The following is a 16,567-nucleotide window of genomic DNA, read 5'->3' on the forward strand; positions in this document are numbered from 1 at the left end:
AATAATTGAAACAAACCTACAATACATGCAATGAATGTTTTATTTTCTGACTTTCTGATTTTAAAAACTTGAATTATCGCAGTTGTGTTTACAGATAACCAGTTTCTTGCTCTTTGGTGCCAACTATAGTTAAAGAAATACTTTTTGGTAAACTATTAACTTAACGTTACATGACGCTAAAACAACAAGTAGGCGTGTTTGCACTAGGCTAATGGATGTCAAGAGCACTTCAAAGCAAGTCGTGGGGCTATGTAAGCAACAAAACTGCACAGAACCACCTCCTGGCTGATTTACTTTGAACTACCTCAACAAGGTACATACCCCATGTTACAACTAGTACCGTTAGCAAGGAAAGTAAACAAAACTACATGTAGTTATGTTGAAGTAGGGTTGTATCAAGATCCAAGATAACTTTTCTTTTAATGGAGTACTCGCATCTATACTTTATCATGAACTTTTCACTTCTACGCACACACAAAAAAACAGTTAATTATTTCTTTTCCACTTAAACTTCTTGGGCAGATCCTTGAGTGGAAGGTCCACCGAATCGTCCCTCATGTTTGCAACCCCCGTGTCTTGTAAAGCTGGGGCAGAGAAAATCTTGGGATCTTTCCAGTAGATGGGGTCTTTGTGCATCACAGGGAGGAAACCTGGAAGAAACAAAAGAAACAGTAAAACACATTCCCCTCATTTATATCACTGGTGTGTATGGGAAGTTACAGTATAAGATGTGAGAAAATACTACAGATATATAAGATCCTCACCAAGGTGCTGAGCATTCCTGATTTGCCTCTCCACCTCCTCCTGTTTCTTGTCACACAGGCCTGTGATGTGGCGGCCATAGATGCGCCCCGTGTATGGAGACAGAAACTGGGACAGAAGCTGGGGGTTCTGGGGGGTGGAAAGAGAGGGCACAACATGTTAAACACCTACAGAGTTTGTAGAGCAATTTTCCTGCTTTGAATATTTAATTCTTTCTTTCTTTTTCACATCTGTTGTTGTTTTCACAGAGAAAACATGTCCTACCAGCACCCAAAACATGTAGATAAGTTTGATCAGCATATTGTAATTTCATAGATAATAGTTTAATACAACAAGAAAACTAACCTTGTATGAGAGCTCAACATTACACAGGATACACCTCTTGACTTCTTCCTTGTACGGGTCCTCCATCCTTCTTTGAGGCTGGAAGAACAGAACAGTTTAACAAAATGTACTGCACATCTACTACTACTTTCTCAACTACATAGACATGTACATATTAGTGTCTGCCATGCTCTAAAAATGTTTTACCTGATTATCAACACACATATTTGGCTCTTTCATCTAACTTATAAGCAAAAAAAAGTGCTCTTGCATACAAATGAACATCCTTGGCCTAACTCCTGTGTGTCAACATATGTTGGTACTGTATTTTTCCTGTAGAGTGTTTAAGGTTATACTTCAACAGGTAAAACAATCTCCTGAACAGAGTAAATCTTAATTTTGTCTGCTCATTGCTTAACTCAGGCAATTTGACTGAAGCTGGCTACATACAGTTAGCAACAAAACATTTAATCTGCTTAATTAGCAACATATCTAATGACTGTCACTTTTTTCCATAATGATACTTATTTTACAGCAAATAAAATTTTACAGTAAAATCTCTACCATATCTGTGTCTTCTATTTCAACATTGGTGTTATCATCTGAGGTCTGGTGTGGAGTGTCTGTACTGAGACAGTGATGAGGAAGCTGGAGACATCCTGGCAGAACTGTGGACATGTCAATAAAACAAAATTGACATTTATTTCTATGGTTCTTTCTAACTCTAAGGCAAATCAGATGACATTGTAAGTTAAACTATGTGACATGAGGACAAAGTTAACACAGAAAAACGTATTCAAGTTTTTCTGCACGTTTTGTTATTTTCATTAGTTTCAAATACATGAACCTGTAACGTCAATAACCAAATACGTTATACAGGGATATATACATGTAATGTCCTTGTAATAATACATAGCACATATACGTGTATCGACAAAAGCCAAAAAAGCTACCCAAAAGGAGCCAGCTTGACAGATAAAAGCAGTGGTTTTTGTTTTGTAAACTTACTTAGATATATGCAATTATCGTAATATCTCTATAAACCCTGAAATTTTAGTGAACGTTGAAAATGTGATGGAGATAGTTGGGAAGGTCGATAACGGAACGGAAAGAAGAGGGCCATGGACGGTTCAAAAATTTTGGGGTGTCTCATACTTTTTCTCAATTAAACATTAGATATCGTACCCCAAGACTTGGAACCGTTCCTTTTCTCTTCCTTCATATGTTTATCTTCCACACTAGTATATCATTGCGCCCTTACCTTGTCCTTGAACGCCAGAAATTGCGGTGAAACTTTTCCTAACGCTGACCACGGCTCGTCTCGCCACGACGGCAGCCATGTTTCTGACCTCTGGGTCACGGAAGGTGAAAGGTCAGTGCATGTTTTCAAAATGGCTGCAGCTTGAAACGGTTTTATGGTGAGTTTCTTTGATATATCACCGTTTGTCCTTAGATGTGCGATAGAAACGCTAATAACGCTAACGTTAACGTTAACTTGTGTTTGAGTAGGATGCCACAATACGTGAGTTGAATTTTTGCCAACTAGTGAGGTAACAAACGCGGTAATCTTTCAGCATAAGCAAAGTATGATGTCAAGTTCCATGCCAGCTTCAAGTTATGCTAACAGGTGTCATCCTTGTAACATTCACCACATGTTTGTTTTGTTGCAACAATTGTAGATACACTCTTGGAAGATGACTGAAGTGGAGAAAACAGTAGCTGCGGTAAGAAAGACCTGTCTTTACTCACCAAGTCATTTAACTTTCAAATGTTTCAGCAGAATTTGTTGCTAGGCAATTAATTACAATTTGTTGTAACGTTAGCATCGTTGACCTTCTTGATAAAGTTGTTAACCTATCTCTGTAGAGTACCTGAATATAGTATATATACCATAGAGACATAAAGGCATAGTTAACACTACTGATATGTCTACACGTTTATATAGAATGCCCCAGCACCGGGTGCACTCACAGGCTCTGCTGCAATTCACCCTGGGAAGTCCCCTGTGAGTATAACAACACTGTAACTTGTGCTCAGTGCTGCACTGTCCTCTAATTCATCACTCTGAGCCCTAAAAAGACTTTTCAGTCATCTCTAACACGCTTACTCTTATATATATATAATATATATCAAGTGAAAACTTTATATGCTTTGCAGGCTTGTGCATGTCATGTGCATGCTTATACTATAAATCTCTGTGTTGTTAGTAAATGCAGGTGTATACTGCTAATGTTTATGTCTGGTGTGTAGTATAATCTCCATAGTTGAATTAGTTCACTGGACACTTGGGCTAATTGTATGCTGTGTTGTGTTCTACATTTAAACATTTTATTATTTGTTATTACCAGTTTTAATTGTTACGCTTTGGTCTGAAAAAGAAAGTTTCAGCTTAATTGAGTTAATAGTATGAAAAAAGTGATTTTGTTTTTTTCAGCTGATGGTTCTCCAGGCAAATGGTCTCTTGACTGACTTCAACAAACCAGTCCAGGAGGAAGGTGAGGACATTTCTAAAAACAACAACTACTCGTAAAACTAGATGAAATCACGCAGTCCAGCAAGGATGTCTCATAGTTAAGCAATAATGAAGGAGATAACATTGCTTTAATTTTACAGAAGATATTTAGTTATTCCTGAAGTGAAGGACTGAGGTTGTTTTTGCAGAGGTGAGTGAAGATGTCCTGCGGGCCCAGGAGGAGTGGGATGCTGTGGAAACAGTTCAGCCAGGTAAGAAGCCTTTTATCAAAGACTTGGGACTTGGATTCTGACGTTCCCTCCAATGCTTGTATTGTGATGTCTTAATCTGTATCATTTTCAATGGGCCAGTCCAAGTACTTCATTTCATTGTTACTATTTTTACTGTATTTTTTGCCCTTGGGGCACAGAAATGTTATTTGTTTGAATTATTATGACATATGAATACAAGATGTGTGTGTTACACCTACTGGGGTATTTTTGTTTTACAACTCTTCTGTTACGACACTCATTACTAAAGAAAACTCAATTCTCATTGCTATTAATCATACAGTGGGCATGTGATGTTCTGTACATTTAGGATTTGTTTATGATAACCATGTTTAAGACAGAACTTTCACTATTATCAATTTTGGGTGTGACATTTAAAGTGAATAACCAATATGCTATGACTAACCACTAACATTCCTCTTCCTTCTGACTTCTGCATGATGTGTACTACAGAAAACCAGAGTGAAGGTATCACAAGCCCTTGGTTGAGTAGAGTAGTACTGTGTGCCACAGCAGGATATGCCTTGTTGTAACAAGCTGTAGTCCTGATAGACACAGCAGTCAGATCTCTCAGATGTAGGCTGACTGTTTAGTGCATTACATGGCTGTGGTGCTGCGGTGTGTATCATGGCATGGTGCTAGCTGTAGATTAAAATGCACTGCTTTACTTCTTTAGCACATAGCACAGCATTTGATATTAGCACCTTGTAACACTTGTATCTTTTGTAACAAGTTTGTCCTTTGTGTGTTGCACTCTTGCACTAGAATAGACATGTACAATTAGGCTAACACTGCATACTGTTATCTTTTCATGGAGTGTTGTTTTCTTCTTTCCCTGATGTTTTCTTCTGCTAACGAAGTAACAATCCTGTTTCGTGGACTGACTTGTGTCACAATTTGACGCACAGAAAAATAAGAACGCGATAACATCCTACCTCCATAATCAGTCTTGGTGACAGAACTTTGGCATTGATGTAGTTTCAAGGTCAGCTATGTCCTAAGGTGGTCATAGCACATGAGAAATCATGAAAACCGTTGTACTGTACTTTCAGTGTTTGGCTTTGTTCTTCTGCCTATAGTTGCAAGATGGATTAACCAAAATGCAACAAAAAACAAATCTAAAACAGACCTTACTGCATATAGCAATATAACATTGTTTTGCCATGCTCTGTTTTTCAGGAACAGGCAGCTTACAAAATCAGTCCAGTCTGATATCTTTCAATGAAGCCCTGGCCTTTTTCCAGACCAAGGATCTCAGTGAATATATGGTAAGGAGAAATGCATATCTGTTTTGTAGTATGTTTTCATAACTTTTGTATGGTATTAGGAAGTCTTTTGAAATGCACATATCTGTTTAAAGGATAAAGACATTGAAGCACATTGTTTCTTGTCCACATAGATGAAGATCAAGCCCTCAGTACCGAGATCAGGGTTTTCTGCCCTATGCCACTGGTTGTTTGGTCCACCCAGATTACAGCACAGTCTACATGAGGAGAGGAACCTAGTTTTTGCCATGGGACTCTGTGAGTAACAATAATTTTGGACAGGTTGCAGTCTTCATATTAAAAAGTGCAGCACTTAATTTTGTGTAATTACCTTTTTTTCTACAGAGACTACTCCTTTATTTCACTCAGTTCAGATAGATGTTCAGTGGTACCCTTTTATTACAGCCTTCCCGGGTATATACCATAGACATGGTTGGAAGTTCTTAGAATGTGTACACATTGAACGTTTTTAGCCCAGGATGCAATGTGAATCTTAAGTTTTCATGTCTGGGCAACTGTTTATTTGAGGTTCTCTTCCATCTTCATTTATTTCACAGGCTTTCCAGTGTAAAGTGCTTTGACACTCATTTAATGTTAATGTAACGAAATGATTCTAAACATTTTGAATTACACTTTTGCTACCCTTGTGTAGACCCCTTTGATAACACAGAGGAGACCCACATGCGTGTGCTACAGACGGTTTACAAGAGACTAACTGGGACCAAGTTAGACTGCCCCAGATTTGGTGGGCACTGGGAGCAGATTGGATTCCAAGGTGATATACATGTACATGTATATGTTACTGCTCAGAATTACATGCTATCTATTTTCTTCATCATAAGTAGATGTGATAACAAGATCTAAGCCATACTTTTTAGATCGAGAAATTCATTGTTTTCCAAAACATAGAGCCTACAAAGACAGGAAATAGGGACATTTCAAAGATTTTATTTGTACTTCTTATCATTATTCTTTTTACACTTAGTATTGCTACTGTGTGAAATTTTGTGATGTATTAGACCAATAGATAAACACTGCATCATGCATTGCGGTGTTGATACTTTTTCAGCACACTGACTATAACTTCATTTTAGGATCTGACCCAGCCACGGACCTACGAGGTACAGGCTTCCTGGGCCTGATGCAGGTCCTGTACTTTGTCATGGAACCAAGAACCTTGTCTCTGGCTAGGGATATCTACAAGCTGTCCCTCCACGAGACTCAGGTAAGCTCCTGCAGAGGACACCAGCCAATTAGTGCAATTGTAGTGACATTTGGCATTTTATTTTAGCAGTTCTGTTCTGTTATTTATGTCCAGTTGTTGCTGAAAGGCTAGTTGTCCTGTCCCATGCAAGTAGGTGTTATAGGTACATGTAGTTGAGTCTGTGGATGTGCTCACTGAACATCTTTGTTTATTCCAGAACTTTCCCTTTTGTGTGATGTCCATCAACATAACCAGAATTGCCCTGCAGGCACTGAGGGAGGGCAACTTATCCAAGTAAGAAAAATTAATGAACTAAGATTCCTGAACCCATTTTTGGCTGAATTCTTTTTATCCCAACTACTACTTAGAGAGCCTAGGCTATTTGTAGGCCCTGCCATAGTGGTGTTAACCAGACCTGAAATAAAAACCCCTTTTGCATTACTATGTTCCACAGAGAGTGTAATAGAAGGCAGCAGATCATTGCAGTCATCAATGACTTCTATGTAGCCACCTTTTACCACCTCTACCAGATCTGGAAGTCACAACACAAGACAATAGCTGACTCTGGATATGTTATTCAAGGTGACTTTTACAGTTCCTTTTGATAGGGACAAATGATTGTCTCATAGTTGTGAATGTGAATCAGCACCAAGGACATGGCTTGTAGGGTCAGTGTGAATGTGAATCAGCACCAAGGACATGGGTTGTAGGGTCAGTGTGAATGTGAATCAGCACCAAGGACATGAGTTGTAGGGTCAATGTGAATGTGAATCAGCACCAAGGACATGAGTTGTAGGGTCAATGTGAATGTGAATCAGCACCAAGGACATGAGTTGTAGGGTCAGTGTAAATTTGGACTCAGCACCAAGGACATGGGTTGTAGGGTCAGTGTGAATTGGACTCAGCACCAAGGACATGGGTTGTAGGGTCAGTGTGAATTGGAATCAGCACCAAGGACATGGGTTGTAACTTGTAGGGTCAGTGTGAATGTGAATCAGCACCAAGGACATGAGTTGTAGGGTCAATGTGAATTGGACTCAGCACCAGGGACATGGGTTGTAGGGTCAGTGTGAATTGGACTCAGCACCAGGGACATGGGTTGTAGGGTCATCAGTGTGAATGTGGATCAGCACCAGTAATACTATCAGTGTAAATGTGAATGTAGATCAGTGCCAGGTTTGTATGTAATAGAAACTTTGTCTGTAATGAAGACCAACCCCAGAGAAAGCTACAATATCAGTGTCTTTATGTTATGTAGCTTAGTATGACTGTAATAAATGATACCAACACTGAAGCTTGACTAAATTTTCCAGACGTAACAACATATGTGAACAAGAACCCCCGAGCTGTGATCCGAGAGCTGGAACGTTACCTGAGTGAGAAGCGAGCCAATGCCATTGGTCAGATGGATTCTCCAAGAGGAGGGAACGCAGGGAAGGACAGTTTTGTGGGTGTCTGTGATCTGGAACCTGAGGAAGAGGAGGTTGATTTGGTGTAGTCACACCCACTTACTTTGTAAATATTTCTATTCTTTTAGTTGAAATTTGTATTTTTTAGTTAAAATTTATTTGTGTTTTGGTATGTTTTTGCATTTGTGATTCACAACTTCTCAAGATGGCTTCTTGATAACAGTAACTAAAACGTTTACATTCAAACAAGATTCCCATTCATAATGTACCATAAATTTCTGCAGCAGCTGTAGCAAAATTTAAGAAAACAGTCTTTATTTTTTGACCTCATTTCTTATCTAACATATATTATTGTGCAAATGGTTGTAAAGAAAGAGTCCTGTCATTCCCAGATTGGGGGGAGGTGCTTATATTCCTACACAGCTTTCAAATACTCTTGGCACATTTATTCAAAAGAAAAGATTTAAAAAGCTGTAGGAAGCCCATGTTCAACAAAAATAACCCCAGCTATTACATATCCCAGAATTGATCAATGTTTAAATGGTGCTATTTCTTGTCAATGGTTCAATGTCATTGGTATTATTGTTCAAGAAAGTATATCTTCCTTGTACAAGAAATAAAACGTTTTGCCAGAAAGATATGGAAGGATATTTCTCTACAGCCAAAATTTATCTACAAATAATTTAGGATGGTTTCAATTGAATGACAGCAGTGATTTTCTCACCTTTGTACCTTATGATATTATAAGATAGATACAGGCGAGTGGGTACTTCAAATAGTGTTTCTATGGGTAACGTTCATTTGGGTTTATATGGTTATTGTTGTCATATTGGTAAGTGATTCCTGCTGATGTATTTATGTTTTGTACGATTCATGATTATGATATATGATGCCATTATATTTGAGGGGAGGGTCTAGCACACGCAAGATGGATGTACGAGTCTGGTGTGCATTACTTGCAGATACTGTAACGTCTCCACATTAGTGTTGTACAACTAGTACATAAGTATCTACTATCATCCAACCAAATATGTTAGATGTTAGTAAGAGATGATACAACAATAGTAAGAAAGATGGATAGTGTAGGTTGTAAGAGACCATCATTCTGTGATATATGCGGACCAAGTCAATAGAATATATAGTTCATATAGAATAGTTCATATCAACATGACGGTTAAAAAGTGGAGATTTACCCAAAGTGTCATACAATCTAATGTATGTATGCCACAGACAATCAGAGTTCATGAAGTATAGGATTGTGCTTCTTCAAAAGAGTAATGTTGACAAGAACATAGACCATCTGCACAGTCTGCAGTCAAAAAGGTTAGACTTAGAACAAAAACAATAGATGATGTTTAAAGTGTTAACAGCCCATGGAGGTAAATGTCACTGAACCACACAATGTTAAGTGGCAATATTGACTTTTTTTCAATTAAGGTAACTTAACAGGTAAAGAGATCATAAACTTGTAATGGACCAAATGTGTGTACAATAATATAGTAGATAAAGTAGTAGGAATGTGTCTGAAATAGGAAAAGCCATCATGATGCTTATATCTACAGTACAAGTCTGAGAGACAAGATCTAGACAGTCTTCATGATCATAGCATCTGCACAACCAAATGTGACGGTTGCTGTTGCTGAGTACATATTAGACATCCAAACAACAACTGTAAGTTTAAAGATCAGCTCTTCCTTTATGATGCATACTTGTCCTAGTCAAGAGTTATATGTATGGATAAGGGAACAAAGAACTAGATTTTGATGTGTGTCTGTTGATAGATGTATTTTTGTAGGCAGTGTTGTATGTTGCATAGATACTACTGGTAGGTATTTCCAAATAGGGTATGAGAATAGAAGGATACTGAGGCTGCAATAATGTGTGACTTGTGTCATGTCACCAAGCACAAACCTGGCAAGACTGACTACACTTAACATGGCTCTAATCATAAAATTTCTTTGGAAAGCACAAATACAAGAAACGGTTTATAATGTTCAACTTATTTTTAAAAGTTAGAATACCAGTACATGTACTGGTATTCCAAAAAGATTTTCTTTCATCACGTTGAATGATAACTTGAACATAGAGAGAAGTTGACTCTTTTTACCCAATGATCGATGAACCTTGTTATGTAATCAATCAATCTGAAACTAAAGGTATCTGATACTCACAAAAAATGCATCTCTTCCAGGGATAGCTTCTTGGTAAGAGATTTGTAATTGGTGAAAAGATGAAGGGACTGGAAAATATGAAATACAGTGCAATGCCATGCACACACGTTATATCATAAATTGATGCTATACAGGGTGATGGAATGTATGATGATGAAGCTGCTTACATAGTAGTCGTCTCTGTAGAAACCATTATTTTTGTCTACCAAAGTTTTACACAAAATAACATCTACCGGTACTCCAAAATAAATCTGTAGATGTCCACTATTATGTATCTCTGTGTCTCTTACTCCATCATGTATATTTAGTTACTTACACTACATCAGCAATGGTTCAATGGCTGGAATGTTCATTCGTCATATTGAATAGCTGGCAGTATCACTTAAGACTGTGAATGTGAATCCTCTGGTATGTTTGCTAACATTAACATATCATTATAATTAACATAGTTGATTATTAAAATAATATGCCTATGTGCATGAGAACTGTCCTAAACTGCACACTAACATGTTTAATGGTACAGTACAAGGCTACATATTCACACAATGCTTTTTATTGAGGGAAAAGCATATTCCTAACCCTCTTGTACTCCCCCAATAATACCTTGGCACTTGGCCTTTGCTTGGGGTCCATGTTTTGGCACTGTTGATGCACTTTGAACAAGTGTAATCTGACAACATCACTTCCATCAACATTTCCCAGTAAGTAGTCAACAACAGTTGGTATTTTCCAAATGTCAGTTTTTTCATCATATGAAGGCATCCTCGAATCCTCAAATGGCTCATTTTCAAAAGGCCAAAGCTGTTCAGGTGCAACAAAATCTGACACAATTTCTCTTGTTCCACACTTAACAAAAAGCTGTGCTTCTGGATTTACTTCTGGTAAGGCATCCAAATCATTTAAGACAAGTTTAATGTCCTCCGTAATGAGAAACTGGGATAGGGTCTTAAAGAGGTCGTTTGAGTCGCACATTACTCGTGTGCCAACTGGACTGTTGTGTAGAAAATTTATTGCTTCAAGGTAACTCAGAGCAATGTTTAATCTTATCCGGATATTGTTAAACTTGCTGAACTCCTCACTCTCTAAAATGGTCTCAATGTTTTCTGCAGATCCAAGTCTGTAATACTCTGTAAGGAGGGTTGTGTGGCACGATCCAACCAGCTGCACGGCGTGAGAAGTCTGTTGCATGTTCCTCAGCATCTCTACACCATGTAGGAAGTCCTGGAGGAAAGTCTGCTGAGTCAGGTTACTGTAAGCCACTGTGTGGCCTCTCCAGGTAGCTTTGTAAACCTACAAAATGCAGAAGGCAAAATATGTTATTGAAAGCATGTAACTTGCCCGCTGTTTCATCAAATTCATGTCATTGTATGTTGACCTGCAGTGATCTTTGAAAAAATACTTTTCCTCAAGGACATTATATAATTGCGATACTGTATTTCTGGTTAAATAAATAAACAAACAATAAACAATAATGTCCTTCTTTTCATCAACTAATGAGGTAGTTTCCACAGTCAACAACCCCTTACAGTAAATCTATCAAAACAGGTTAAAATAAGGGGAAAGTTGTGATTGAATTAACGTTATGCCCTGGGGATTGAAATGTATTCGTTAATTCATCCTAGCCAATCTTGACGGTTTTACATCTAGTCACATGTACACCCACACCTCGCCTGGGTTTTACATCGATACGTGCAGAAAAAGTAAGGGTACCGTTACCTGCTTCACGGCGCCCTGCCCGAGCATGTGCTGAACGGTGACCTCGTTAGATATGTCTTTGCACCCAAGCCATGGCATACAAGTTTCCATCGTGTCAAGTCTAAAACTTTCCGGCGGGCACAACCCCCTCTCTCCGAGCAAGTCCAACTGCCCCTCGAGCTCCTCAACATCCGGGTTGGAGTCTTTGGCTTTCCCCTGGCTTTCCCGTCCCAACGTATCATCCCCTTCAAAGTCGAATAGCCCAGGTTGCAGGTCCGGGTCAGAATTCAACCATAACCACAGAAATAAGTAGAAAAGCACCGGAATCATCAGAAGACTGGCCACATCTCGAACACTTAGAGGATGCATCGATCCGACGTCTGCTAAGTCTGGTGACCTCTGACCTGAAAAATCTTGCAGTAAAAAAGTAGTACTTTATTTGTTTATATCAAACCTTGCGTTAAATAGATCTAAAAATAAGGTTTGAATGCCAATTAATGTTTTATTTCTATCTATGATATCTAATTACTAATTTCATGTTTTTAAAGGTCATCAATGACAATTTATCGGCCTACGAAATACCACAGGAAACGTTTTGAATTGCGTGCTACTTTTACTGTACAGTCACCTTTGACCTAAAAAATAAAGCTGGTTTGAACCAAATTTGCACATTAAGGTCGGCATATCTTGCTAAATGCTCGCTGCCGCTCATCTTCTTCGGTTTGTAACGGCTCCTCTTGCGCGCCACATCCACATGTCTCGCCCAGCAAGCGCCAAAGTTGCTGTGGTAAGTTGGCTTTCTCTGAAAATAATGTAGTAGGTTACAGGGTGAACCTGTCATGTTTGATATGGGTGGGTGGGGTCACTATGATTGAAGTACATGGTGACTTTTTGATTCAATGCCATTATATTCGTTTAAATTGTAACTACATGTATTTCATTTTTGTTGTTGATGACATTGTGTTAATGTCTTTTTCCGCTAGACGTTAATCATAATGTGCTGTCTCTTCCGGGTCATAAATTTAGTTACATGGCCGAGGCTATTGAGAGGATAAGAATGATTTTGCTTTATTGACTGGATGCTACTGGATGCTGTTAGTTTGTTTCTGAGAATAAGACTGTTGGTAATATTTACGGGATGTTCCTGTCAGTAACGTTTTTGCACTATTGACAGGATGTCCCTTTGATAATCTAGTAAATAATTCCTCATGATCCTGTCAACCTTGAGGATAATCCTGTAGAATAGTGATTACTGTCAAAAAGGCTTTTTTCAGGATATCCTGTCAATAGGATATCCTGTCAATAGCTATGCTCTTTTTGTTGTTGCTCTGTTTGTTTTGTTGTAATCTTCATATGCATGCACTTCCTTCAGGTCTTATCGGGATGTGGTGTATACGATGGCAGTGAGGTCCATGAGGCATCTGCGTAAGTATGATAATTCTCAGAACCAACTTGTAACTTGATACCTGTGTTTCACAGGACAGTATAAACTTAAAATACATGATTCCATTGTATGACTACTGTACTACAGAACTATTTCAACCTCGATTCAAAACACCATGAAAAACTCCTGCCCCCTAACTGGATATTATGTCCTAGGGCGCAAAAGTGAAAAAATGAATTTACAGTGTATGTAATTTGTACACTATATCACAATAAACTTTTCAAAAGCCAGCAACTGTCAATGCTTGATAAGAAGTGTAGAGGACTTGATGCATATCAAGTATGGAATTCATGTCAGGATTTAGACCTTTCTCCACTGCCTAATATATGTCACACCTGATCCTCCTCTTCCTCGCTAGTATATCACATTCTATTCAATAAAAGCTAATGACAATTTGTAGTACAGCTCTTTATTCCCCTTCCTGCCAGTGTGATGGTGCACCTGAGTCGGGGAGGTGCTGATGTGGCCGTCTTCGCACCAGATGTGGACCAGATGCATGTCATCAACCACACCAAGGGAGAGCCGTCGGATGAGAAGAGGTGAGAATACAAGCAGTAGAATTCTTTCTTGCAGTCAACAGGTTGTTCCTTCATTCATGATGACAGCCAATGCAAGAAACATAAAATATTGTCATGACTGAATTCTTCTGACTTGGACTATTGGATATCTCTTACTGTATTCTTCTCTTGCTGCTGTGTAAGAGTTGAATTATGCTGGTGAAGTTTAAGAGAAATTTACAGGCACAGGACTTCCAGTTGGCCCTGGTGACCCCTAGTCCTCCAACACTGTGATAGTATCATTCCACATCTTTTTATTATAATGTTTTCACTCCTTGTACAGAAATGTCTTGGTTGAGTCTGCCAGGATTGCCAGAGGGAAGATTGCTGCCCTGTCCACTTTGGATGTAGGAGGTCATGATGCTGTCATTCTCCCAGGAGGATTTGGAGCAGCAAAGAACCTGTAAGTATGTGATAGAAGTTTGGCAGACAAGTTATCACAATGTGCCTCCAGTTGTTTGGTGTTGTTTGATAGGTTATAGCAAGCAGACATTATAGATATGCTGCTTCCAGTTTCTGGCCTGAGCACGTAGGCAGGTAGGCAGGCTTCTTATCTTGTGAGTTGTAATTCAGCTTTATGATGGTCTTGCAGTTGTCTTTTATGATACAGATGTACTGAAAAATCCATGCATCCTGTACAGATGCACCTTTGCTGTTGATGGGCCTGACTGTAAAGTTAACCCTGAAGTGGAGAAAACTATCAAGTCTTTTCATGAAGCCAAGAAACCTATTGGGTAAGTATTCATCACTTCTGTGTGTTTATTACCATATACTGTTAATGACAACAGCTCATTATCTCTCTGCATATATAACAGTTTAAGGTTTTGTATTTCACATTAATTTTCCACTTTTTGATGTTGACCTAGAGACAAGTACCAGTATGCTATGGAATATATACATACATGTATTTAAGTATTGTTGCTGTTCCAGACTCTGCTGTATTGCCCCCGTGTTGGCAGCCAAGCTGATTCCTGGCTGTTCTGTGACTGTGGGAAATGACCAGGAGGAAGGGGGGAGATGGCCGTATGCTGGAACAGCAGGAGCTGTGGGGAAGATGGGAGCTACTCACATCAGGAGGGATGTCAATGTATCCTTTTTTATCTCCATGAAAAATGATAAGATATTGTTTTGAGTGTGTTTGCGTGTGTGTATGTTTGTGCATCCAGATGCTTAAAGTCAGCATAACTCAAGAAAGTTTGGATGGATTGTAATGATATTTGGTATGTGGGTAGGTGTTGGAAGAACTAAGGTCAAGGTCGATTTTGGGCCGCCTGGTATGTGACACTGGTACTGCATTGGCGTTTTTGTAAAAATCTTCCAAGGAGAATAACTGAAGAAAGGAACGACAGATTTTCATGTTATTTAATATGCAGGTAGCTTAGACAGAGATGTACACAATGAAGTGCAAAATTGGGACTGAATTTGCATAAGTAATGAGGATTATCTATATTTCCATTCTAGGCATGCTGTGACAGGTGCCACCTGTTGGTTTCGAAACTGGGTCAAATATTCCCCTGGGACCCGACAGCTGGTCAAACCACAGAGGGATATACAACCAAACCTGTATACTTGTTTCCATTATGTGGATAGCTTAAGAGTTACTTGATATGATGAAATGGTGATAATGCAAATCAGAATCAAATTGCATAATCAATGGAAGAGTGTATTGTGATATCAGTAATGTAAGGTTTTGCTTACATTTTGGGGTGTCAGACTACCTTATTTACATTTTCCAGGTGATTCTTTTTCTAAAAGAAAATGCCCCATTTACAAAGAAATATTAGTATAGTATATTCTTAGCTCTAGCTCTGAGATCATACTGCACAATGATTAAGTAGGAAAATAATGTATTTCGTTCTTTTTGTTAGTACATGTACAGAACTTATTACACTGAAAAATGTTGCATTTCAGTCCTTAACTTTGCCTCCAGGAGGTCCATGTGGACACAGAGAACAAGATTGTCACGACACCGGCCTTCATGTGCGAGACAAAACTGCATGAGATTTACGATGGGGTAGGACATATGGTGAAGGAGGTGCTCGACATGGTTTAAAAGCAGCGGCTAGTATGTCTACAATGTAGTACAGGATGTTGGAAAGCTTCATGCTTAGATGTGTCTATTTGTGCCTGCGCATGATGTTGACGTGCAGCTTTTAGATGTAAGCCACAAGTAGCAGACTGAACTAGTAACATTGAATGACACCATCTGAGTCTGAGATGTCCATTTGGAGAAAATAGCCAGTAAAACCTATGTATTAATTAGTGAGTGCCACTGTCTACAGAATGTAGTGAGTAGGGTATGTGACTGGTTTCTGGAAAACATGAGAATGAGAATGACATACCTATTTCTTACAGGAAAGTTTGTGAAGAGTAACTATTTGAAGTGCCCCTTATGTGTGTCTAATAGGAAATGGTTGTACTTGTAGAGACTTCTAATGTTGAGAAATGGACTGTTTCAGCTATAAAGTCCGCACTGGGCTCAGTTTTTTGTCAACTTTCAATCTATTTGTGTATTGAATCTTATTGGTGTAACCCACTAGCTAGCACATATCACCCAGTCACTTTAAATCTAGGGTAGCATTATAAATTTGCTTATCGTTCCTTGAGAAAGCACGAAATAAAAGACCTTGAAGCATCTTTAAGCATGTGTCTGTGTTTTCACAATCACCCCCATTGGCACAATAAAATGATTGAAGTATCCTGTAAACATCTTTATTTTTCCCCATTTATATTGAAGAGAAGACAAAATGGTGGAAACTGAACCTTGAGATGAAATGTGGATAAAACTGGTGCTAAAAGAATAACAAAGCTGAAGATGACAAGAATGCACAAATTATTGATCTAAATTGGTATACAAATGTTTGTTTATAAATATTTTCCCCTACGGTGCTCCATTACAAGAAGAGTTTACGTATTTGAGAATCGTGAAAAGAATGTAGAATGTCAGAAAACAATATTGGTACCATCCGTGAAACCCACGTGTCTGGAACCGCG

At 38.7% G+C, this 16,567-nt stretch overlaps 4 protein-coding genes across 6 annotated transcripts; 2 read left to right on the forward strand and 2 right to left on the reverse strand.

Annotated features, from left to right (window-relative positions):
- Nucleotides 1-22: 22 nt before the first annotated feature.
- On the reverse strand, nt 23-2,457 carry LOC136430882 (large ribosomal subunit protein mL66-like). The gene is made up of 5 exons (XM_066421949.1): nt 2,348-2,457; nt 1,651-1,754; nt 1,108-1,185; nt 765-891; nt 23-650 (listed from the first exon to the last, which is right to left on the reverse strand). The coding sequence occupies exons 1-5, from the start codon at nt 2,424-2,426 to the stop codon at nt 487-489; spliced, it is 552 nt and encodes a 183-aa protein (XP_066278046.1). The 5' UTR covers nt 2,427-2,457; the 3' UTR covers nt 23-486.
- LOC136430876 (ELMO domain-containing protein 3-like) lies at nt 2,446-10,144 on the forward strand. 3 transcript variants are annotated; one of them, XM_066421938.1, is made up of 13 exons: nt 2,446-2,504; nt 2,766-2,810; nt 3,032-3,091; nt 3,521-3,581; nt 3,748-3,810; nt 4,282-4,296; nt 5,008-5,096; nt 5,228-5,351; nt 5,746-5,868; nt 6,188-6,318; nt 6,515-6,591; nt 6,752-6,879; nt 7,611-10,144. In XM_066421938.1, the coding sequence occupies exons 1-13, from the start codon at nt 2,502-2,504 to the stop codon at nt 7,793-7,795; spliced, it is 1,104 nt and encodes a 367-aa protein (XP_066278035.1). In that variant the 5' UTR covers nt 2,446-2,501; the 3' UTR covers nt 7,796-10,144. The 3 variants fall into 3 exon arrangements, with proteins under 3 accessions (XP_066278035.1, XP_066278037.1, XP_066278038.1); XM_066421940.1 differs by lacking the exon at nt 4,282-4,296; XM_066421941.1 differs by lacking the exon at nt 3,032-3,091.
- A 266-nt stretch (nt 10,145-10,410) lies between these two features.
- LOC136430877 (protein O-mannose kinase-like) lies at nt 10,411-11,984 on the reverse strand. Its single transcript, XM_066421942.1, has 2 exons — nt 11,594-11,984; nt 10,411-11,167 (listed from the first exon to the last, which is right to left on the reverse strand). The coding sequence occupies exons 1-2, from the start codon at nt 11,939-11,941 to the stop codon at nt 10,430-10,432; spliced, it is 1,086 nt and encodes a 361-aa protein (XP_066278039.1). The 5' UTR covers nt 11,942-11,984; the 3' UTR covers nt 10,411-10,429.
- A 201-nt stretch (nt 11,985-12,185) lies between these two features.
- On the forward strand, nt 12,186-16,280 carry LOC136430881 (glutamine amidotransferase-like class 1 domain-containing protein 3, mitochondrial). Its single transcript, XM_066421948.1, has 7 exons — nt 12,186-12,359; nt 12,945-12,997; nt 13,445-13,555; nt 13,857-13,976; nt 14,215-14,307; nt 14,504-14,660; nt 15,504-16,280. The coding sequence occupies exons 1-7, from the start codon at nt 12,267-12,269 to the stop codon at nt 15,624-15,626; spliced, it is 750 nt and encodes a 249-aa protein (XP_066278045.1). The 5' UTR covers nt 12,186-12,266; the 3' UTR covers nt 15,627-16,280.
- The last annotated feature ends 287 nt before the right edge of the window (nt 16,281-16,567 follow it).

This window comes from Branchiostoma lanceolatum, chromosome 3 (assembly GCF_035083965.1).
Source record: "Branchiostoma lanceolatum isolate klBraLanc5 chromosome 3, klBraLanc5.hap2, whole genome shotgun sequence".
Classification (NCBI taxonomy): domain Eukaryota; kingdom Metazoa; phylum Chordata; class Leptocardii; order Amphioxiformes; family Branchiostomatidae; genus Branchiostoma; species Branchiostoma lanceolatum.